The 23,773-nt window shown below is 41.0% G+C and overlaps 5 protein-coding genes across 5 annotated transcripts; 3 read left to right on the plus strand and 2 right to left on the minus strand.

The window, feature by feature from the left end:
* Positions 1 to 1,610: 1,610 nt before the first annotated feature.
* Positions 1,611 to 18,060, minus strand: LOC115632620 (calphotin-like). The gene is made up of 5 exons (XM_030529848.1): positions 17,639 to 18,060; positions 16,275 to 16,489; positions 14,766 to 14,827; positions 14,236 to 14,701; positions 1,611 to 2,364 (listed from the first exon to the last, which is right to left on the minus strand). Exons 1-5 carry the CDS (start codon positions 18,058 to 18,060, stop codon positions 1,970 to 1,972), a joined length of 1,560 nt encoding a protein of 519 aa, XP_030385708.1. The 3' UTR covers positions 1,611 to 1,969.
* LOC115632587 lies at positions 13,562 to 13,983 on the plus strand. Its single transcript, XM_030529811.1, has 2 exons — positions 13,562 to 13,573; positions 13,642 to 13,983. The coding sequence occupies exons 1-2, from the start codon at positions 13,562 to 13,564 to the stop codon at positions 13,981 to 13,983; spliced, it is 354 nt and encodes a 117-aa protein (XP_030385671.1).
* On the plus strand, positions 16,120 to 16,629 carry LOC115632158. Its single transcript, XM_030529185.1, has 2 exons — positions 16,120 to 16,160; positions 16,223 to 16,629. The coding sequence occupies exons 1-2, from the start codon at positions 16,149 to 16,151 to the stop codon at positions 16,547 to 16,549; spliced, it is 339 nt and encodes a 112-aa protein (XP_030385045.1). The 5' UTR covers positions 16,120 to 16,148; the 3' UTR covers positions 16,550 to 16,629.
* A 785-nt stretch (positions 18,061 to 18,845) lies between the features above and the next one.
* On the plus strand, positions 18,846 to 19,329 carry LOC115632621 (neuropeptide-like 3). The gene is made up of 2 exons (XM_030529849.1): positions 18,846 to 18,857; positions 18,922 to 19,329. The coding sequence occupies exons 1-2, from the start codon at positions 18,846 to 18,848 to the stop codon at positions 19,327 to 19,329; spliced, it is 420 nt and encodes a 139-aa protein (XP_030385709.1).
* A 1,727-nt stretch (positions 19,330 to 21,056) lies between these two features.
* Positions 21,057 to 21,480, minus strand: LOC115632159 (neuropeptide-like 3). Its single transcript, XM_030529187.1, has 2 exons — positions 21,469 to 21,480; positions 21,057 to 21,401 (listed from the first exon to the last, which is right to left on the minus strand). The coding sequence occupies exons 1-2, from the start codon at positions 21,478 to 21,480 to the stop codon at positions 21,057 to 21,059; spliced, it is 357 nt and encodes a 118-aa protein (XP_030385047.1).
* Between the last annotated feature and the right edge of the window lie 2,293 nt (positions 21,481 to 23,773).

Below are 23,773 nucleotides of genomic sequence, written 5' to 3' on the forward strand. Positions count from 1 at the left end.
TTGCTAACGGTAACGATTGTAGACGGATTCGGCAGCTTGGCAGCGTTGACAAACGAAAGTCAACAGCGTGTGTGTCGCGGTTGTGGCCCAAGATAGACCTAATAAAATTATAATAACATAATTTATGTTCATTTTGCATAATTTATACTTTATGTGGACGTGGCTAATTCTTGTTGTTGGCTTGCCGTCGCGTCGGTCCGGTTGTCTGCTGTCTTAATAATTACATTTTGTGGCACATGAAGGTCGTCCTCGGCAGTACAATGGCGTATTGTTGCTGAATATAATTTATACTCCAAGCCAAATGCATAAGTTATTAAATAAATATGCACTAGGTAGTTGGACATAAGTATTTGATGGCTATTCAATTATCTTCAATAGCAAAGCTGCAGGCGAGCCGCGCCTGCTTGCCAATCGGCAAAGTGCAGTCCCGATTTGGCCAAAACTAATTAAAAGGCATATTTAGCATTTGACAAGCTCTTGATATGCTCCAATTTTTCATTTACGAAACATGCCAATGCATTTAGCGCTGCCCGGGCATTAATAAATAAATATTTCAATTGCCGCTTGCCCCCCTGTTTTTACAGCTGCCGCACTTAACGCACTTTCATTGCAGTCGGTGGTCGGCGTTTGGTGGCAGACAGCCGCTTTGGCGCCGCCGCGCTGGCACGCGTAAGTTTGTCGCTTGAGTCTTTCGTGCTGCGGCTGCTGTGAATAATTGCGTGGCATGCTGGTATTTGAAAAACAGACCCATGAAATAAACATTTCGCAGAAACATTTCACAATTTTGCAATGAATTTCTTCATTTTGGTTCAATATTTGATGAAATTTTCTTCACGCATTTAATTTTTCCTTCTTGCTTAAGTGCGGGCTTCAAGCACCTAGTTATGAATTGCCAAATAGCTTGATGGAGAGACACCAAGCGAAATGGGCCGGCAAAAACTCAAGACAAATGTGAACGCAACTGGAAACACACATCTACTCTAACGATTAAAAAACAGGTGGTTGGAAAAAAAGCAACGCAGATAACATAACATTATCAAACCCGAGTGGAAGAAACTGCAAGCCAATGGACTCTTTTGACCCAATTAGGATAGAAAGAGGCCTGAAACTGTACGGTTTCGAAAAAACAAATTCTAAGCCTTTGAAGTGGAAATTGTTGCAATTAGGTGTGTTGATTTTGTAACGTTTGGAAGCAATTTGAATATGCCGATAGAGCCGATCATCCCATCGCTATAATAAACACATATAGTGTTCATTTATTAATATGCATTATTAATACTTATGCAGAACCAATTCGTACAAGAATAAACGTTTGATTCAGACGTTGTTCCAAAAATAAAATAGTAAAACAAAATGGATGCATTTTGAAAAACGCTGAAGTAATAACAAACGCGCAATGAAATAATTTCAGTTTTTTAATTAAGTTTGTATTATGTTTTAAATGTTTTCGTTTCAGAATTCCTTTAAAGCCATGCCAAACAAGAGAGTACTCGTAGAACTCCTCTTTAAAAACGATCGCACAAATTCAAATACAACATTTTTTTGTGTTCGATTTAAAATATGAATCCCCAACTTATACAATAAATATAATCATCATTTTTGATGTTATTTTTGTATCATTTATTTACAAAAGTTGAAACCACTTGCGTTGTCACACAATAACTAAATTATTTACAGAAAAGCAACAAACATACTCGTATTTTCCGCTCGTCTCTCACTCTGTCTGTCTCTACTTTTAACGATAATTTTGTACACATTTGAGGTTGTTTGGGACCAAACATTTTGACGGCAGCAAAATGTAAAAGTCCTTTTGAAAGTACATGCATCTCACATAATCTCGCTGGCTTAAGTTTAAGTTACACACACACTGCAAAACAATGACTGATGGTTGCTCCTTAAAGGGCTATTGTTGGTGTTGCAGAGGTCCCAAATGTGTGCTAGTCGGTCGTCAACGAAGAATAATTGCCATTTAATGCAGACCATAGCCCAAGCCATAACCGCCATAGCCGCCATAGCTACCTAGTCCGTAGCCACCGAGTCCATAACCGCCCAGACCATGACCATGATAGGTGGAGGTAGTGTGCAGAGCAGGAGAAGCATGCAACACAGGAGCGTGCAAGACAGGGGCGGCGTGCACCACTGGAATGGCCTTGGTGGCGACCTTGTAGGTGTTGGCGTACGAAGTGGCCACGGGATGGGCAATGGTCTTCACAATTGGGGCGGAGATAATGGGCGCGGAGTAGCTCTTAATGATGGGCGCGTGCGAGATGACAGCGGAAGAGTGGTAGGCTGGAGCGATGGCGGCACCATAACCCAAACCATAGCCATGGCTATAGGGCGAGATCAAACCGGCATTGGCGACAGCGCACAGAGCGGAGAGAACAGCGATCTGCGATCAAAAAATCAATTTGCAATTCGTTATTCAGCAAGTTCGTTGTCTTAGTCATTTGTTGGGTAGTGTGCTTTTTGGCGCACATTTTCCAAAATATCCTTACCAGCTTGAACATGTTTGTTTCTTTTTCTCGCCTCGTACGACTTGCTACGTGGAAGAGTTGAAGTTGTTATGTTTAAACAGCAGCTCGACACGGCATATTTATACCCAAAATAAAACCTGAGAAATATTCTGAAAAACCGCACAGACAATGCGCGAAACGCCAACAGCAACAGCAACGGCAAACTTAACCACAACAACAACGACAACAAGTAGCGACGAACGTTTGAGCGAACGAGCTAGCCAGCCAGCAACGAATCAAGAGCGTGAACGCCCTGTCTGCGACTTCAACCGCCACCAACAGCAACAACAACGACAACCGTAGCTTCGGCAAGCAGCGTCGGCGGTTGCTTTGGAGCTTTGAGAATGGCTAGTACTATAGCCACCGTCGCTTGCAGAGATCTCAAATCGGTGCCACAAAAATCAGTCACGCGCCTTCGCGCAGCAATTTTCCCAACAACCCGAGCTTTTCACAGCAAACGCGCCGCCACTCAATCTTTCAGCGGCGATAAGTTCAATTAGTTTAGTAGCGACTGCCAGTTGGATTCTATTTACAATTGTTTTGTTCACCTCGGTGGCGGTGGCAGCAATTGAATCTGACATGTCAGCGGTCTCTAATGGAGCGCAACTGCTTAACTATTTCTTTGGTGTTGGTGCTGGCGCTGGGGCTGGTGTTGGAGTCGGTGCCGGAAATTAAAATCATGTCGCTCTCTGTCTAACTTTAGAGGAGGGAGGGGTGAACGGAAAACGCGTTTTCCACAATTGTTTTATCGGTTTTTATTTTTTCTTCAGTTTTTGCTAAGATTTTCTTGCGGTTTGTGGCATGTGGCGATGGAGCAAAACAGTCGACTGCTTGTCTTAATTGCTGTATTATAAAGTGCGGTTTACTTAACAAGCAATTAAGTTTAACGAAATGTAGTCGACTAGAGAAAGGAATTAGTATCTACAACCAGACTTCAGTGGCAATGATATGAAAAGATGGCCATCACACACACAAAGCGTGTAGTACGGTTTACAGTCCTTTAAAGCTCATTTTAGATCGATCACCATGGAACGTAATGACATCTTAAAACATTATAATTAAATGTTGATCTGCTAGAATAAAATCATATTTTCAAACCATCTTGAAACAAAAAAACGAGTTCAGTACAGAAATTAAAAAGAATACAAAACAGGAGGTACAGCGCAATCAAGAAATTTTGGATACTTGACTGAACTTTCAAGGGTTTATGCGGACATTCATTTCGCTCTCATTTCAGACTTTGTAATCTGGACACCAACATTTTTTGTTAGCGCACCAATCTTTGTTTATTCCATTGTATTTATTGTATTTTGAAAGCTTGTAGTTCCTATTGAAATGTGTGCTTTCGTAAGTTTCGTAATTGAAGTGCAAATCGGGGCCGAAGATTACAATCCTCCCGCTTTCTGCTTCTACAAACTAATGTGTCAGCAGTATGGGGGAAACTTGTATAATTGGTTTGAAAAAGTTTGGAAATAGAATACTATGCAGGACAAAGTAAAGAATATAAAACAAAAGCTGTTGCTTTTCAAATGCAACCAAACTTAAGATGAAGAAGTAAATAATGTTTGACTACATTTCCTCAAGAATTTTTAACGTTTTGTTACAAGGGGAACATTTTGGAATTAATTGATAAATTATTGTTTTGTAAGTTATAAATAATTAAATAATTTCATTTTTTCCATTACGGACCCTCATGCACTTTTTATACACCTTTCATCATTTGGGAACCGCTGTAAAATAGGTGAGCAAGAGTTGTAGAGAAAAAGAAACCAAGAAAACGCCTTCTCTTTTAATACGCAATTATTATTGTCCTCATTGAACTGAATTGAATAGATCACAGATGTAAAGAATTAGTTATTTGTACAACTATGGCTTGACTCGATTTTGTTTCAATTCTTTAAGGTCCTCGTTGTACAATGGGAAATGAAATTTATGACTGATGAAACAAATTTGATTAAATTTGACGTTACATTAAAATGTTTGAAACGAAAATATAATTTTAAAATGTTGATACTGCATTACTTGCTCATCTAAGAGTTTGAAGTAGGTTTTCCAAATGCTTTAGTCGTGTTTGGAAACCATTGAGCAATCACAGCTACGATTATGAGAAAAGGTTTCCGAAGCCACATGTCCGACACGCAACTTCCCACCTCGCCAGTGGAGCAGTGGACAGTTTCCTTTCTAAAAGCCATAGGCCACTCATTGAATTGACATAAAGTAGCCAGTAGTAGCCCAGTTATCAAAAACACATCGCATAGGCGCACACTCTGGCACACATGCACGCGATTATCAATCAATATTCGCACTGACAGACAGCAACGGCTCATTACGGAGATCTGTAGGTGTGGAAAAGGCAGTTGGCCGATGCAAAACAGAGCTGGTGGTGCTGGTGGTATGTAGAAGTGGTCGCAGCTCAAAAATACATAGACAGGCATGAGAAATCGCAACAGTTAATAACTGACAACAAATTGCAGTATATTTGGACTAGAGTCGAGCTTCAGTTTCAGCTTAGCTCCTTGCCACTTTGTTTCGGCCCATTTGTACATTAATTTTCAGCTGATTTCTTATCGTTCGCGCGAATGCGAATACGAATGCGTAGCGTGGCGTATGCGTAATTTTTCTCGGCTACCAAAATCAATTCAAATGAAAATAAATTGAAAAAATGCCATAGCCAGCACAGTTGGAGCAGCAGTTGTTCATATTTATGCGCTCGATTTTATAGCCTGCCAGACTTTTTAATAGCCATTCTTAATTTGGTGTCCGACGAGAAATCATATCAAATATGGCCCCCTAATGGATGTGGCGCATATCTACGCTCGAAAATCTTGAAAACACACAGAGAGGCGTTTTATTTTTGTTTAGGTAGCCAGCCACATCTGCGAAGCGCGTAATCAATGTCTGTTGGTGTGCGATAAAGCCAAGATTAGACCAGCTGCGTTCGATGTTCAATGTCCGATGGCCGCTATGGCTGCAGCAGAGGCCATTCATTTCATTCAGTTTCATTTTTTATTTTGTGTTCTGCACACAAAGTAAAGAAGGCGGACTTGGTGCGGTGTTTAAGTTAATGCCTCATAAACTTAAAAGGCCGAACAATATTTTGGATTGTTCCCACTGTCAACCACTGCTACTAGCTGCTAGCATGGTCAATTGCCCATTGATTGGTGCTGTTGAAAATCTGCATATCAACGGAAATCCCTTCACTCGCGAACCGCTCCATTCGCACTCGCACTCACACTCACACTCGTATCTTAACCGGCCTCTGGCTCCAATTTGCATTTGTCACATGACCACAATGTTCTAGCAGCTTCAACGCGCTATGCAAATTATGCGAGTGTGCCGAAAAAACAAACCTCTAAACACCATCGTCGCGTAAATCTAACGCACACGATCGCTGCTCTATGGACAACGATTGATTGACACAAAGCAGGATACTATTGGCGTGCCTGTCACTTAGATCAATAGCTTGATTTGAGCTCACTGCGGTTGTTGTGGCACGAAATATATTCAAATCGCACTCAACAATGCAACGTACGTTGAAATGTGTACACGTATAATATAGAAATTTGAACACCCTTTGCTGAATCATTTCCTACAGCTCGGTTTTGATTTGGAAGCTAAGAAAAAATTTTATTAACAATTTCCCAAAATAAACAGTATGAAATACCGTCATTTACAATAATACTTCATTTGTATATATTCTTTTAGAAGCTTGTAAATACTCTGTGCACTTCATTGTGAATTTCATAAAAGAACAACACAAAGCACAGATATACGACGCTATATAATCATCAATATTAAATACATACACCCAAAAACAAAAACAAAATAAACAACGAATTTCAAAAACTATTCGAGACTATTCATCCAAATTTACGAAAAGGAGAAAAAAACAACACAAACATGCAAAAAATATAACGAAATATATAAAAAAAAATATATATGAATTATATTTTATTCTATTCATTCAAGAAAAAATGTAGAAGACGTGGTCAGGCAGGCAAATAATTAGGGCTCTGCAGTAGAACATCTAACAAGGGTCTTTGTGGCAGAACACTACATTCCAGTCTAACATTTTTCATGCTAATAATTAAAATAACGTGACCACATCTGTGTTGTTTTCATTACAATAAACCGAAAGAGCTGAAATATACAAGTATATATTTCTATAAATAAATAAAATTTATTAAAGTGATCGAGTCATCTGAGTTTTCGCCTATACCCTTAAGCAAGAATTATGGGAAATGGACAGCCACCCACTCGACACGTTGTCTTACTGCTGGCCTGTAATTGCACTTTAATGGCTTCGCCAGCGCATTGTTTTTGCATTGACCAACTGTTGAGAAACGCATTGATTTTGTATTGGGCAATTGAACGAACGAGTCGGGGCGCATGAGTGACCACAAATCATTCAAAGTTGAAATTAAATGCCGTCAGTTTTCGGTATAATTTTCTATTTTTTCAATGATTTATTGATGGCTGAGCAAGCTTGAAATAATGGTCGAAACTGTAATGCGGAATTTTGTACTACATTTGAGTTGAGGAAAACAAATCTGCGAACAAATGGGCTTAAACAAATACAAATATGAACTGCACCTTCTTGTCAATAGTTTGAAATTAGCGGAGATTATTTAATTTGCTTTAGTTTTATATACATACATATGTAATTATAAGTTTGCGGTACGATGGATGACGTGGCTTTAAAAGGCAGCAGCTCCAGCTCCAGCACCAGCTGTGTAATTAAGCATATTAAGTATACCACACGTTGGTACGCGGACGCGGTCAAGGTCGCTTACGCTGTTTTGTCGCAATGTCGTGCATATTACAGCGACAGCAACAACTACTCTACGCTACAACTACTATAACAATGGCACACTAAACTAAACTAAAAAAAAATGACTAAAAAAAGAAAACGAAAACACTAGAATGCCTTCAACAGTGCAGATATAAAATAATGACAAGCAGCCAACGCTGTGACGAACAACAATAATACTCAGAAAACAACAATAAGCAAGCAAGTTTTCATTAATAAAATTAAAGCAATTGAAGCTCAGATACTTGTAGTATGGAATCGTCTATGAAGCGCTTAACTCTGGCATCTTTGCGTTTCCCTAGACCTCTCGCTCTAAGTGCTTCGTTTGGTCAAATAATTACGCAACTTAAACGGCCATCTGACTCAAGGCACGTAGCCAAGCAGTCCGCAGTTGCAATTATTCAGTTTGTTGCTATTCTTATTTCACATTTCTATATCGAATCCGCGCTAGATAGCTAACAAGCTATGCGTGCCAACTACAAGTACAACAAATCCCAAATCTATGTGACAGCTTCAATGAGCAGCCCGTTGCTTTTTCAATGCAAATTGCAAATTGTCTCATAATTAAGTAGTTTACTTGCCGACGCCTTCAATCTGCTCAACAAACGCACGCACACGCACACACTCTATTAGCCAACTGCAGCTACACCAACAGCAACAACAACAGCAACATCAACAACAACAGGTGCTACACGCCCCTTTTCGCGCTCGTAAATCAAAGTGGCCGACGCCTCGAAGCGTTTTTTCCACTTTTTTGTTGTTGAATGTTTGCTGTCTGTCACCAAATTGTATGCAGATTATTCAACACATTTTTCATGGGCCCAGTTAACACACACACATGCGCACACGATTTATGAGCCGGCTGTTCTACAAGTAGTTGCTCGAAAACAAAGCAACTATCGCATTTTAAATATATCAGATCTTTTGCGAGTGGGTGTTAGCCCCCCTCCCATAAAAGTATTCATTCTGAGACAGATATATTTCAATTAATACATCAATGCATCTTTAAAGGCATACCCATCTATTTAACCAGATGGCCTGCATTTCTTTTTTTGCATTATTTAACCAACCATATATTTTAAATGAAACTAAGTAGATACAACCTCCAACAATATCTTTTTTATGCACTATAGAAGAAGGGTTTAAGGGTATACCTGAAAGTCTAACAGGCAGAAGAAGGCGGGGCACGCCCCATGTTATAGGTAGAAAATCAAAAAGTTCAAGATTTATGTATTGGTTAGTACACTACTGGTTTTCAATAAATAAATTAATTAATAATAATAATAAATTAATTATACCATATAAAATGTTGAATTACTTTATGATCTTCTCAGGGATTCTCATTTAACAATGGATTTTGCTTTTGATATGGTACTTATTATAATCTGCATTAGTGCATTAGCAATAAAGATATTCATGCCATTATCTAACAATTTTCTTCCAGATTTTCGTTTTTTCGGTATGTTGTAATAGGAATTATATGCACTCACTTTTTTTTAGTGTATTCTGTTTGAGAACAAATTTAGTTTTATTTCTAGAATTGCCATACTCATATCGTCTAATGAATCTAATTTGACTTTCACTTTTTGTTGTTGTATTCCAATTGATTTGGTCCATTGTTCTAGTTAGAATCATTGACTTTTGGTTACTCACCCTGAACTTGAAATTGCTGGGCAGCTGCCGGAGCTGAAACGAAATTACACGTTTTCAGACATGCAATAAAATCGAACAACATATAAATACACATTAATACATATACAAAAAAAAACAGCAAAACAACAAAACAGCGATCAAACGATCGAAGTTACAATGCTTAGAGCATTTTATGTGCCGGCTCTGGATTGTTGCCCACAGAGCGGAAGCTGCGCGAAATAAATGTAGCAGATGGAATGGAAGCTAAAAGCTAAAATTGTTGGCAGTTAACACAAATCTATATGCATTTCGTTGACTGCGGAGACACACAATTCTCACACCAGTGGGGTGCGCGCAAATGAAATAAGAACACTGTTGTCTACGAAAAGTCAATTATAGTTAATGATAGTTGCGGCTCAGGTATACATTAAAATCCATAGACCAACAAAGCGATTCGAATACGACTCTGTAATCGAGGAAGTTGTTAGGCCACCAAACACGACCAACCGCTGTTGCTGTTGTTGGTCGAACGTACTTGTGATTTGGCAATAATTTCGAAGACAAAAAAGCAGTTTTTAGTGCGTTTATGGCCCGCTGTTGTAATACAGTCATTAAAATTAATAACTCGACAATTGCCGCAATGCCCAACAGAAGTCGTACTCCCAACAGTAACTTCATCCGAAAGCCAGACCGTGGGCAAGGCGATGGGGTCAATTGCCAATCGTTTGTATGTTTCAATGGCGGATGTGGCTATTAAATAGCTGCAAATTTCAATTACATGACACTTAAGTGATAAGTAAATTGATTCGAAACACAGCTTAAGTGATAAACTGCGTTAACGAAAATTTCGATCCGGTTCGATCCAAACCGACGCATATTCCGCTGCTAATTAAACTAGATTTGGCGCGTGTGTTTTATTTTTGTTTACGCACATTATCTGAAAATCACAATTAATTAAGCTGCTAAGTACACTTGTCAGCCAATACAAGTATTCACATCGATTTACAACAACATAAATCAGCGGTCGTACAAAAGCCAAGTCGAAAATTGCAGTCAATCTCTGGAGAGAAGCAAAGACATAGCATTGGAAGAACAAAAACCAAAATCAAACTACCGCTTGCATTGTTTGCATATTTTGATTCTTTTTGTAATGGTCTTAATTGCCAGTGCATAATACCATTTCGTCCTTTTTTGGCTGAAAATATTTTGTATTTGCCTTTACGGGGTATTGTACACTCAAATGCGTTCGTTTCCTGCTGTTTTGGGCAAGTGCTGTTAATTAGTCTGCCTGCATGTGGCTTTTATTATACGAGTAGCTTGTGAGCAGCAGTTAACGGTCTGTGGCTCATGGCAAGCAAAAAACTTCGCCTAGTCGTGGGTTAAATCTACACCCAAAGCCCACACCTGTTGCAAAAAGCTTAACAGCAAGCAACAATTAACAGAGCTGCCTAAAAGCAGACTTTGAAATTATTATATCACGAATTTATAGCGATGTTAAGAAACGGTTATTCAAACAAATACGCGGATTTTTGAAATTTTAAAATATCTGAATTGAAACATGCAAGCATATTTGTGCTGCAAAACATCCTCAGAAAATTGGAGGGGCCTGGTATAGCTTAACCAACTATCAGGAATCCCTTCATGTAAGTTCTTACACACTCGGTTCGAATCACGGCGCTACCATCATCGCACAAGGATGATTTAATATTACTTGCAGGCTTAAAAAGTCACGCAAATCAGGTCGTCAACAAAGCAGAGTTATAAACTGCAGGTGAAGCTAGTTGTTGCCACAAAAGCGTGAACTAGTCTTGCATAAGAATTTCCGAACGCAAGACGGACAATGAATTAATTGATTTACATACATCGACGAAATATAGAAATGTTTTATTTTTATACTCTGTACTAACAGGGTAAAGGAGTTAGCTATTTGTGCTTCCACATTCTTGCCTATATAGTAAGAATTCCAAATGTTAATCTTAGCACTAAACATGTCGCGTAAAGTATATAGCGTGATAAAAAGTCGGGGGCGTGCACGACTTCAACGCTCTAGCTGTTGGAATTGCCTTTGTCTCCGACAATTCAGTTTTGAGTACGGCCTGGTGTGGCAGTCACAAAGCCCTAGTGTGTAAGCTTAGTTTAAGAGTAGTGAAGTAAGTATGTAAGCTTATTTTAAGTTTAATGAATTAAGATAAGCTTTTGAATTTAACAAGAGGGGCGTGTGAAAGCCAGCCATACAAGGCACATATAAATAAATGCGGTTTGAGGCAACCCGCTCGCTGGAACAATCGACTTTTTCTTTCCTTTTCGGTGGCAAAAAAAATAAATAAATAAATAAATAACAGCACACTTTAGCCAGCGAGTGCGATCATTGGTGTAACTTAAAGAAATTCCAATAACAACTTAATCAAAACTCCCCTTTCACAATAACCAACGTTTGCTTTGATCACAAGCAAGCCTTCAAGCTTGGCAATACCAATTATTAATGCCAATGTGTCGTATTGCTCACAAATCATATGGACTAAGACAAATTACTTTACACCATGGGCCAAATGAAATTAACTTCGAGCTTCCACTGCGTTAAGTCAATTAAAAAGCGCAGCAAGAAAATTTGGGTCGCAGACCAGAAAATGTCACCGCGCGAGCGGAGTCGGGCTTTGTAGCACCTGCCCAAGGGTTAAGTGATTTACAACCCATTATCAGAGAGGCAAAAGCTGCAGACAACAGTTTGGTTTTTTGGTTGCGCTCCGCTTGGCGCCAGAGTCGGAAAATACCACAAAAATAACAATAATAACAACAAACTCTGACCACTGATTATATCGTTGTTTGGCTGTCAGCGCGTTGTTATGTTTGTAGATTTTTACTCGCGTTTATTTGTTGTTGTTTGTGATTCGGCTTTCGGATTGTTTATGCATTTGAACGACGAGGCTGTTGTTGTTGTTTCTGGGGCTGGAGCTGCTTACGTCCAATTAAATTAGCCTCAAGGTCAGAGTAAATGGACTGGGAATTCATTCAACTTGCAAGAACACTTAATTAAAATGAAAACCAAAGCAAAGAGTTAAAGAATCCCGCGAACAATTGGTCAAGAGTCTAAACACATGTAAAATAGCAAACCATTTAGCGACAACGCCAGCCAAGAAAACGCAGTCTACCGTGGAAAATCAAGCAACGCATTTATGCTAATGCGACTCTGCCATCGCACTGGAACCGAGGTAATTGTATTGTGTGCCATTTAAGTTGGGTACCATGTTTCCTTTTGATCAAATACTGTAGCGGGAGGAGCAAACCGAGCAAGCCGAGCAAGCCGAGCCTTAAACTAACTGCAGCCACAGGCACAGGCAGCAGCAGCTGTGGTCCAAAGCAAAAAAGTTTCCTCAGCCAGAAGAGAGAGTTAAGACACATTAGGGTGGAACTACTGACATTTACGAATTCCGTTTCCTGGGCGACAAAAATGTATATCATTTTAAATCCAAAAGGAAGATAAGGAATCGTTTTCCGCAAAAAACAAATGTAACAAATAACATAAATATTATTGTTAAATAACACATATTATTTTTCGGTTGTTAACCTAGGAGGATAATTATTGAAATATGTCTTTATATATCTGCTTAAATTTCAATGTATTCACATTTCTTAAAAACATTATGAATTTACAAAGGAGGTAAATATATCTTAATGTTAAGAGTACAGGCAGCTGTATTCTTTTCTACTTAATTAAAACATATCTACTTAAAACTAACATTATACTTTTGTGTATGCAAATAAACTGAATAGACCTGCCAACTTTCCCAATTTGTGCTGAAATTTAAAAGAACAAGTTGGCAGCTCCCCGGTATAAACTTTTAAAAACTTGTAAATTAGGTATCATATCAAGAAACATAACTATGTCTTTAAGTTTTTAAAAGTTATGCGGATAAACTACAGCTTTTGAATAGTGTAAGGTATTTGAATGCCGTGAGTCGTAGTATACTCATAAAATCTATCTTCTTCAACAAAATACATATCTTAATAATCGGCACGCAATCAATTTACTTTTTACATTACCTCTGCGCAGAAGCAAGGGTCACCCTAATGTGCCATTAGCGTAGTCGATTATATGCAAAGTAGCAAAAAAAAACCTCTTCTGATTTATGAATACAGCAACCAGTGGCCTATGGGTGGGTGGAACGACAACGAATTCGACCAGCTGACGAAATTGTTAGCCAAAAGCGTTGGAAAAACAGCTTCCACAGCTAGCATGCCATTTGGGTGTCTACTTGTATGCTTGAGTTGGTTTGCTGCTGCTTTTTGATGTTTGCTCGCATTGCCTTGCCTTGGCTCGAATTGCCATTGTTAAACTGGTCAGTTACGCCTAAATGGGCCATTAATGAGCCATCTTGGCTGGGAAATAAATGCAGAGAAAGACAAGAAACAGAAGACCTAGCGAAACGAAACCAAGCATAGGAAAATCTGACCCATTCATACTGATGGCACGATTGTTTGTGCCAATTCTAACGTAAAGATGCGCCAACATTTTTCAGGGTCTATAAAACAACGATGGATCTTCAAGCTGTGTCATAGTTTCGAGGCAGCTGCCCAACGAGGTTGACGACAACGCGTAAAATAAAATATGTTTAAAATAGTAAGTGTATCGCGAGCTATACAAGTAGTATGGCAGAACGGAATCCTTTCAAAGAGTAACCTTTGCAGATATTGCTCTTCGTGGCATTATATGCGGCACTGAGTCAGGCGCGCCCCAGCTATTTGCACGGCAGCTCAGCGCTGCTGCCCAGCTATGAGACCGTGGAATATGCGCCGACACTGATCGGACATAGCTACGAGAGCTTGCCCACGGCTGTGTCGCATCAGAGCTCGACGGTGGTGCATGAGAAGCGTCCCTACTGGCGTCCCATTGTGGGGCATGCGCCGCTCCTGAACACGTACGCGCCCACAGTGACGTATGCGGCTGCCTCGCCCATCAGCTACGGCAGCGGTTGGTACGACAGTGCCGGCTGGGGCGCTGAAAGCTATCCCAGCATCTATCTGAAGTGAGAAGAAGAAGGCGAAAGGGGAGCAGGAACACAAACAAACAGGAACAAGAGCGGAGCAGTAAACTGGCTTTGGCAATAAAATCAGGAGTTTTGGCATAATTTTCTATAATTGCTTTTATTTCGTTCGGCTTGGCCAACAGTCAACAGCGGGCGACAAAATCTTTTGTTCTCATTTCTTTCTCTATCACTCTTGCTCTCTCTCTCGCTTACCAGGCGCTGGCTGCGTAGGTGGCGGGGGCGGCGTAGCTGAAGGGGGCGGCATAGGTCAGTGGTGCGCTGTGCAGCAGAGGGCTGGAGGCAATATAGCTGCGTGCCACTGGAGCACTGTAGGTCAGAGGGGTGGCGGCGGCAGCGTAGGTCACGGGACCGGCGGAGTAGGCCACCGGTGCTGAGTAGGCAACGGGTGCGGAGTAAGCGACAGGAGCCACTGTCTTCACAATGGGAGCGGGGGCAGCAACAACTGGGGCGTGAGCAGCATGCAGCGTAGTCTTGACTACCGGAGCAACCACATCCTCAACCACCGGTGAGCTGTGCACCTGAGTCACGCTCTGGTGAGACACAGCCGTGGGCACACTCTTGACCACAGCACCAACCCTAGCCAGGGCAGGCTCCTGCACGATGGTCGTAGAGGCGGCCAAGGGAGCACTGTAGACTACCGGGGCGACAGCCAGATTGCCGGGACGGGCGGCGGCAACAGCGAGCAGAGCAGCGAGAACAAACTAAATCGAGTTGTTCCGATTAGTAAATATGTAGTTCCACCTTGGTACGCTTCCTGCCACTTACCAATTTGTACATTTTGACTGATGGATTATTCTTCGAATCGAGCTGAAACTGAAATGTGTTCGCTGACAGTTTGACGAGCGCTTTTATACTTGAACTTCAATTTCGGGGCTCGCAAACACACACACACGCACACACACACATATATGTATATATACACACATGCGGATGCAGAGCACGCATTAAAAGTACGTGTCTGAATGGATTCTTGTCTTGCTATCCATAAACGAGATTATTGCTATTCGTGTCCAATTTCTACTCTTTACCTCATTATGCTCGACCACACCACACGGAATACTTACTACGAGTATGTGTCTGTGTGTACTTGTTTTTTGTAATTTTTCTAGCCCAGCAATATATCGAACCGAACGCTAAATAAGCCAAACCCACTCTTATTTTCATTTCAAAGCGGCTCTGCTCATTAGTCGCACGTAGCACCTGGCTGCGAGGTTACGAGTCTGCGAACCAAAAGCAAAGCAGCTAGCCATTGCGGACATTGACGTCTCAGACAGAACTGAATTGAGTTGAATTGAATTGTCGCTTAGTTGGTTCACGACCAAATTGCGACCAAATTGATTTGCCGTTGCTCGAGGATTAACTGATTGCTCTATTGTACCCATAAATTTAATTGACGCTAAAGTGGCAATGACGGTGTTGAGTCGTAAAAAACACGTGCATTTTTCGACTCTCAATTCAGATTGCGCAGCTAAATGCAAGATATCAATATTGAAATGAATTATTGATGTTTTTTCAGGGTGGTTCTTACGTATATGTAGCCATCACATCAATGAGAAAGAGAACCTTTGCGGTTAATGTATTGTGTCATCGGTAGATAGACATAGAGTATCCAAACCTTAATAGCCTGTAGTTGGAACTGATTTTGTATGAAGATTTTGAATGTCTTCTATGGGCGTTTATCCAATACTCTACAGTGCAGATCCTAGTTGTCTAACCAGTCGGAAAACAAGTTTAACATGGCTAAGCTGAGAGTTTTGTTTGCCGAATGTTGTGAGTAGTAATTCTGCTTTTGTTCTTTTGCACAAACTATATTTTTGTTTTACTCAATACAAAACAAGTAATTAAAAAATAAAAATTTATTTATCCATACTACAAGCATGCCCCGACATCCTTTATAAGAAAACCACAATACCTTTTCACTGACTTTTTAAAATATCTTATCACAACTACCCATATTAAATTCATTTTTCGCGGAACATTTTATGCGAAAGCTGCAATCCCGAGTGCTCATTAACAACTTTTCCTAGAACTTGATTGTAAAATCATCTGCCGCAGCAGTGCCTTGAATGCCTATAAAAGCGCCAACTACAAAGCTCTATAAATGCATTTCCACATAAGCCGCGGACATAGAAACTAATTAAACGTGTAATGCTAAAATCGGTAATACTATAATAAAAATTACTACATTTATGCAATAACTAATGCATCCTCTTTTGCTGCAGTTGCTGCTCTGCTTGGCCTTATGCTCATCGAGTTGGGCTAGCAGCTACATACATGTAGAAGACCCGGAACTGGATGACGAAATGGAAGCAGAGGAATCTGTCAATGTCCCGGTTAAAATAGCAGCCGTAATACAAGGCACTACAACGAAGCCCTTGAAAACCCACAGAAGTAGGCGCAGCAGTTTCTTCGCGTCGATGCAAAGTCTCCTCGAAGATTCTGTGCCACAGCCAGCGCGGGCGGTGATGGGTGTGGGCCAGACCTTGGTACTGAAACCAGTGGGAATGTTGGCAACAAAATTTGGCATCTTTCCGTACCAAAAGCAATAGCAAAAGTAATGCCCCCAATATGATTTTCCAAAAAGTTAAATAATAAAATGGCAGCACTTCTGCCCATGCAAAAAGTTCAATGTCCTCGCATTCTCTCATCTGGTGTGTCTCAGCAGTTACCTTGGAATTTGCTGACATTAACTTAAAACAGAACCCTGGACTTCAGTGTTGGGAATAACCAACAAGAGGAGAAGCTTAGGCCACGTAGGCGTATGGTATTTGTCAAAACTAGGCGAGGAAAGTACACACAAAATACGTGCAAAGGAGCAACGATCCGGCACTGCCAAGGAAGCAAGTTCCAGGCACAAATAAACAATGGAACTGCAATTAAATTTGATTATATATGTACAACTAGCAAACACCCTACGTGGGCTGTTGTCCAAGTTTACTTTGCCACGCAACTGATTACACTTTAATTCCACCATAAAATACTATCTTCCCACAATTAATTTACTCCTGTGTAGATACTATGTATTTATACGAGTATTTTCCTTGCCAACTATCTGGAAAAAGATGCTTAGCTAGTTTGCAATAGCCAGAGTACTTGTATGTACGTAATGTGTTTGCATATCAGACCTTTCCCCTATTCTTTCATAAGGACATGCCATCTAATGTCACAATTTAGCATCCTTACCGCTAAAACTCTCGGGTAGGAGTGGCCATTACTAGTCAATGCATTGTTTTCAATTTTCATGCAAGACTTCATCGCGAATTGTAGGTCGGCTTTCCCATTATTCTCCTTGATATTTAATCCGAACACGATTTGGTGCCAATTGGACACAGTAGTGGTTTGCGTCCCATAATCAGGGAGACATAAAGTTTATGTTGTTTGTGTTTATGTTGCGCAGATGAATATAACTTCTTGGCTTATTAGATAAATATATATTCTCAAGTGTAACATAATCGACGAGCATGTTATTCTTTTCGATTAATCAATTATTAATCGTTTGCCAATGGTAAATCAAATAAATAATGCAGCGTTAAATTAATAGACAAAAACATTTATTTATTCATTTTCTAACAGACTTAACCGTCCAACAACTCGTAATCCTTGTCAACATAAACGAAAGCGTCTCGGGATGCATTTACCACAGTCCGGTGGCAGTGTAGGTCAAAGGCGAAGCAGCAGCAATTGAGGTGTAAGGTGCAGCAGCATAGGCGGTGTGGACTACAGGAGCAGCGGCCACAGTCTTGATGAGTGGAGCCGGAGCAGCTGCGTAGGCAGTGTGCACCACTGGAGCCGCTGCAGAGTAGGTGACCACTGGTGTGGACTTGACAACTGGAGCCACAACATCCTCAACCACATGTGCCGAGCTGTGCACCTGGCTAAGGCTGTGATGGGACACGGCCGTGGGAACGCTCTTCACGACAGCACCAACCTTGGCCAGGACGGGCTCCTGCACAGCGTATGTGGCGGGCGCTGAGTAGACGAGGGGCGCGGATTCGTAGAGATGACCGGGACGAGCGGCAGCTACGGCGAGGAGAGCAGACAATACCACCAACTTGAACATTTTGATTTATTTTGATTGTTTCGGGAGTGTGGTCTGTATTGACTGAAGTCGTTGAGTTTCTTGCGATAACTGTTTGTGCTCTGGTTAGTGCAGCGGGCGTTTATATACCAAAAAAGCCTTCGTACGTTTTAGCCTTCAATCACACGACACAATGCTCGCACCAACACACACACAGCGCATAGCGCGGCCAAAAATGAGACTCATATCGCACAGATTTAGATTCTCTCGTAAAGGCAGCATCGATCAATAAGCAATTAGCGTCGGTGGGCGGCTCAGCTGTCCACAAACTGGTTGTTGGTCTATTGCCAGCTCTGTGGCCATTAGAAACCTTTTATTAATTCCACTATTGAGCGATGACGCACTCGGGCCCTTTAAGTGTAGCAATTACTCTGTGGCTGCAGCTTCAGTTCGCTGCATTACTTGCACTTTGAATGCGTAATTTGGAAGAGCTCTGGACGTGTGTTCTTTCAGGGTCAACGCTTCGGTTTGGTTCGGTTCGGTTCGGTTTGCTTTGGTTCGGTTTCGATTTCAATTTCAAGTCTCATGCTTTATTGTGTTCATGTTTGCAGTACAAGAGTTATATTATTTTGCGTCGGCAGCGGCGCACTTAAATATTTTAATTAAACTTCTCTTTTACTGCGTCAGTGACGTCGACGAAAATCGTAGCAGCAGCGTTTTAAATTTTTGGTATATAAGCCAGCGCACAATGCCAGTCCATTATCAGTCAACTTATTTAGCTTCCCAAGCACAACACAGACCAACAAAACAACAAAAACCCCTTCAAAATGTTCAAATTGGTGAGTACTGCTGACTGCTTCCAACGAAAGATCCTTCAACTAACGGCTTCATCCCCATCCATAGGTGGTGTTGTCTGCTCTCCTCGCCGTAGCTGCCGCTCGTCCCGGACATCTCTACGAATCCGCGCCCCTCGTCTACTCAGCGCCCGCCACATACGCTGTGCAGGAGCCCGTCCTGGCCAAGGTTGGTGCTGTCGTGAAGAGCATTCCCACGGCCGTGTCCCATCAGAGCCTTAGCCAAGTGCACAGCTCGGCACATGTCGTTCAAGATGTTGTGGCGCCGGTTGTAAAGACCTATGCTGCTCCAGTTGTCACCAGCTACGTGGCCGCCCCTGCTCCCATCGTTAAGACCGTTGCTGCCCCTGTGGTGCACACCAGCTATGCCGCTGCCCCTCTGGTGCACAGCACCTATGCTGCTACCCCCGTGCTGAAGACCATCGGCTCGCCTGTTGTCTACAACGCTGGATGGTAAACATTTAACGAACTGACGAACTGGTTGGACGGACTAAAAACCCAATATTCTCATGTACACAATTGAATTTAGTTGCGAATAAAATGTGATTGTTAAAAAATTTAATTACGTGCCTTAACCTTAATTGCTTTTTAGTGCTATTTTGCTGAAGTTGAAAACTAGTCAAGTGGCGAACACAAATTGAGTTTCAGAAATCGAAATCTCGTCGAATTGAGTCTCTTCAGAAAAAATTCCCTCTTCTTGCTTTTTATGATTTAAGCTGGGATCCCAACCCAACTCGGTTTGCCGCCCTACTCAAGCAGACTTCTGCGCATTAATCTTCTTTCGCTGACTGATCAGAGAACTTTCCATGGAATTGTGTTCCTTCATAAATTGATTGTCGGTGGTGTCAATTCTTCCTTCCTTTTAGGTCGTCTTAATTTCTCTCTCTGTTACTCTCTGCTAAGCAAGAAACGCTCAATAATTCATAACAACTCAATAAATATTTGCTTTGATCGCCTCGACTAATTTTCTTATTGTTCTCTTTGGACATTTCACTTTGTTATCCTTTTTGTAGCCGTCAGGCAACGCCCTTTTATTTCCTGTATATAATTTAAATATTCGAGTTGGATGCCTTTTAATTGGCTAATTTCTTTCGGTTCATAGTCGAACATACAAGTACATGGCCCTGCGTGGCAAAATAAACACATATGCATTGAAATAGAAACTAGTTGGTGCCTTAATTGTCGTGTCCAAGGCGCGCTTCAGACAATAACCATATACTAATAAAAACGCATTCGAAAACGCTCTGTGCCTCAACATTATATATATTTATACCCTGTTCCCAAAGGGTAAAAGCGTACATTAGTTTTGTGCGAGTGGAACACACAGAAGGAGGCGTGGCAGACCGCACAAAGTGTATATATTCTTGATCAGGATAACAAGGCGAGTCGATATAGCCATGTCCGTCTATCCGTCTGTCTGTCTGTATGAACGCAACGATCTCAGAAAGTAAAAGAGCTAGAATGACCAAACTTGGTATCCAGATTCTCCTAAGCCCGAGAAAGAACGAGTTTGTTCATTTTTTCTGATTATTTAATTAATTAATTTCATTAATTAAATCGATCAATTTAATTAATTAAATTAAACCAATTTTTTTTGTTTGTGGGATGGTACAGGGTATTTAAGAGTTTAGTCTGCTCGACTTTAGCATTCCTTTCTTGTTTTTCATTTGTTTACTCTTTTAAATTCGGTGAAGTCGGTGAAGTGTAGTGGTGGGTTTATCTTTTACAAATAGAAACTCTCCAGAATTTATACAGAAATACTCCAAACAAGCAAACGCGGAATCCAACTTCCCAATATATTTTTCAAAATTGTTCTATCTAAATTAATTAGATTAAATTACTAAACCAAGCAATATATAGGTATTAAAGATTTTTGACGCCTTCAGCTGACCCCATTTCAGATATTATTCTCGGATTCAAGCAACAGAAGTGGCTCTTTTGGCTTACATAATACGAAATAAATCTACAATTATAAGGTTCGATTATATAATGTACTTTATTTACATCAGTCGAAATAAGCATAGACAAGAAAACAAAAATGCAGAAAAAGAGAACAAATCTCCTTCAGATCGAGGCCAGAGTAACGTATTAAAACCGTCACAACTGACAATCACTCTCTCAAAATTCTCACTCTCACAGTACCGTCGTCCAGTTGCCAATGCCAATGATTACCGGAGTCGGAGCTTACCAGGACGGAGCCCAGCCATGGCCGGACCACGAGGGCGATAGCAGCGTTGTGTGCAGAGCCGGCGCCGAGTAGGTCTTTAGAATGGGGGCCGCATGTATAACCGGGGCAGCATAAGTCTTCACCACCGGTGCAATAATTGGCTGCACAATGTGCGCCGAACTGTGCACCTGGCTAATGCTCTGATGAGACACAGCCGTTGGAATTGTCTTCACAATGCTGCCTATCTTTGCCAGGGCGGGCTCGTGAATAATGGCAGGCGCAGCATAGGTGTGCAGCAAAGGTCCCGACTCCAAGTAACCCGGGCGGGCAGCAGCTACGGCGAGCAAAGCGGACAACACCACCTGGAATGTTGAGAATGATCTCTGTAGAATTGCAATTTATCGCAAAGCCTTCAGCTTGGACACTCACCAACTTGTACATTTTTATAATCCTTGCAAGTCCTGACTTTAAATGCTACTAAGTGTACAGTAGGTCTGTGTTGACGCTTGGACGATTTGTGTTGCTGACTTAGACTTAACGCGCTCTTTTATACCCGAAAAACTAAGCCAAAACCCAAACAAACACATGCAGAAAACACGCGAAATACAAAAAAAAAAATTACAAAAAAAAAATAAAGCGAATTCAAAAACGCCAAAAAGTGCACAAAATACAATAATAATAATTTTTTTCAACATCGTTAAGAAAAGCTTGAAAAACAAACGCCAACGGCTCAGTGCCCCGCCAATTGTGCAGCTTGTGGTATGTGTGTGTCCGAGTATGTGTGTGTAGGGGTAAGGTGCCAAAAGTTTGCATGTGCAACGATTACACTGAGAAAAACACGCACAAATATTGACTCAAAAAAGGAGTATAACAAAGGTAACATAAATACATAGTTTAGATGAAGAAGTACATTAAAGAATGAAAGGAATTTATAATGCAACGAAGAATGGCTAATAGCTTTGGCAATAGCTTTTCGTTGACGGATTTATTATTTAACTTTGGAATTGTGCACAATATTCATCAAATACAATATGGATGGGGGAGGAATATCCAAAGATTAAAATAAACTCGTAATGCGTATACTTAATATTATATATTTAGTCGCTGTGGGCTTAAACGTTGCTAAAATACAGGCATTCGCTATAAAAGGTCGGATTTGGGTTCCTAAATAAGCAAAAAGTGAATATTGAACTTAAGGGAAGTCATTTGTCGAAGTGTAGCTTTAAATACTACTATAGGCTTCGTCTGTTAGTGAAAAATCGCTTGTCGGGCAACGACAGTGTTCCCTGCCGTCGCAGCAACTATACAAACAACAACAACAACACTTTCGTTTTCATTTTTCCAAAGCAAAGCTCGAGTTAAAGTTGGAGCCACAGCCCCAATCATCAAACGACGGCCAGCGACGACGACTGCAAGCCCATTAGTCTCAAGCGCCACAAAGAAAAATAAAAATAAAAACCCGTCAAAATAAACTGTAGAGTCCCCTCCCCGCACAGCATGGTGTCTACGTCGGCTTAGTCACTCAATTGCGCTAGTCAGAGGCAGATATGTGGCCACTTGGTCACTCGGCCAGTTGGTCAGTTGGCAGTTGGCAGTCGCCGCCACTTGCATCACACCGTGCCTATGGCTCTCGATGTGGCATGACACGTTCAGTCGCGCGGTCTGGCTTGCACTCGCACTCGCACTCGTGCACAACAAATTTTACACTTCTCTGCTGTCATTTTCCCCAAAGTTGACCGTGAAAATTCGAGTTCGTGTTTGGCACATGCACGCACACGACCACCGACCAGCGACCAGCGACCAGCGACATCCACAACAAAACACAGAGGCACGCATGCGCTGCAATTTTCACTGCCGCGCAGGCGCGTTAACGACCGCAGCGACCAAGACCGCAGTTATGTTATGGCCAAGTAGTCCAAGTTCATGTGCACGCACTTTGCTTGCATGTCATGGCTGGTGTACGCATTTGTCTTGGCATTACCTGGTGGCAGTGGGCTATGGGGAGGCAAGGCGGACTTGTTTCGAGTTAATGAAACAGTTTCTGTGCTCTGAAGGCCTGGTCTCGTCTGGTCTGGTCTGGCGTGGTCTGCTCTGCTCTGCTCTTGGTGTGTTATGATTCCTTTACTGTCCATACGAACGAGTATCTTCAATATTCAAGGTCTTGTTTTCTGCAATTTCGAAAGAATTGAGAAAGGCACGCGGCTGGTAGTTACAATTGCCAATCACGTAGGCATAGTGAACAAATTGAAAATAATGTGAGGTAATTTCGTACACTCATCAACAAAAGAACCCGTAAAGATGCCATAAAGATACCAATAATAGTGAACTTCTTACATTGAGGCGATTCAACCAATTTTTGAAAGGAAGCATAATACCACGTACATAAATTCATATAATCACTCTCTCAAATGACAGGAAAACAAATATTAATAGCTATACTTCGGAAATATATAAGTCTTCCAAACGAAATGAGTTGAAAATATTACGTAAGACAAAACTAATTGAAGAATCATGTGATTACAAAAAGTTTGTTGCCAAATAATTAATTGAATGATTTGAAGAAACATCTAAACTTTTTTATAATGAACACATATACTTGTATTTCAAACTTTTCTGCATTTCAAAACTTGTATAAGCTAGAAAAGAATAAAAGAAGGAACAACACAAGTTCAATGCATGACTGCCCTACCAAAAGCACATAAATTGGTCAAACAAATCAGAGTAATAATATGAA

This window comes from Scaptodrosophila lebanonensis, unplaced genomic scaffold, assembly GCF_003285725.1.
Source record: "Scaptodrosophila lebanonensis strain 11010-0011.00,11010-0021.00 unplaced genomic scaffold, SlebRS2 tig00001415-arrow-pilon, whole genome shotgun sequence".
Lineage (NCBI taxonomy): Eukaryota > Metazoa > Arthropoda > Insecta > Diptera > Drosophilidae > Scaptodrosophila > Scaptodrosophila lebanonensis.

What these genes read in the sequence shown, in the direction of transcription:
- LOC115632620 (XM_030529848.1), bottom strand. Translation starts at nt 18,060, where the DNA reads ATGTTCAAGTTGGTGGTATTGTCTGCTCTCCTCGCCGTAGCTGCCGCT. An exon ending in TACACTGCCACCGGACTGTG is followed by an intron (nt 16,490 to 17,638) that starts GTAAATGCATCC and finishes CACTGGTTTCAG; the next exon opens with TACCAAGGTCTGGCCCACAC. An exon ending in CAGTCAAAATGTACAAATTG is followed by an intron (nt 14,702 to 14,765) that starts GTAAGTGGCAGG and finishes AACTCGATTTAG; the next exon opens with TTTGTTCTCGCTGCTCTGCT.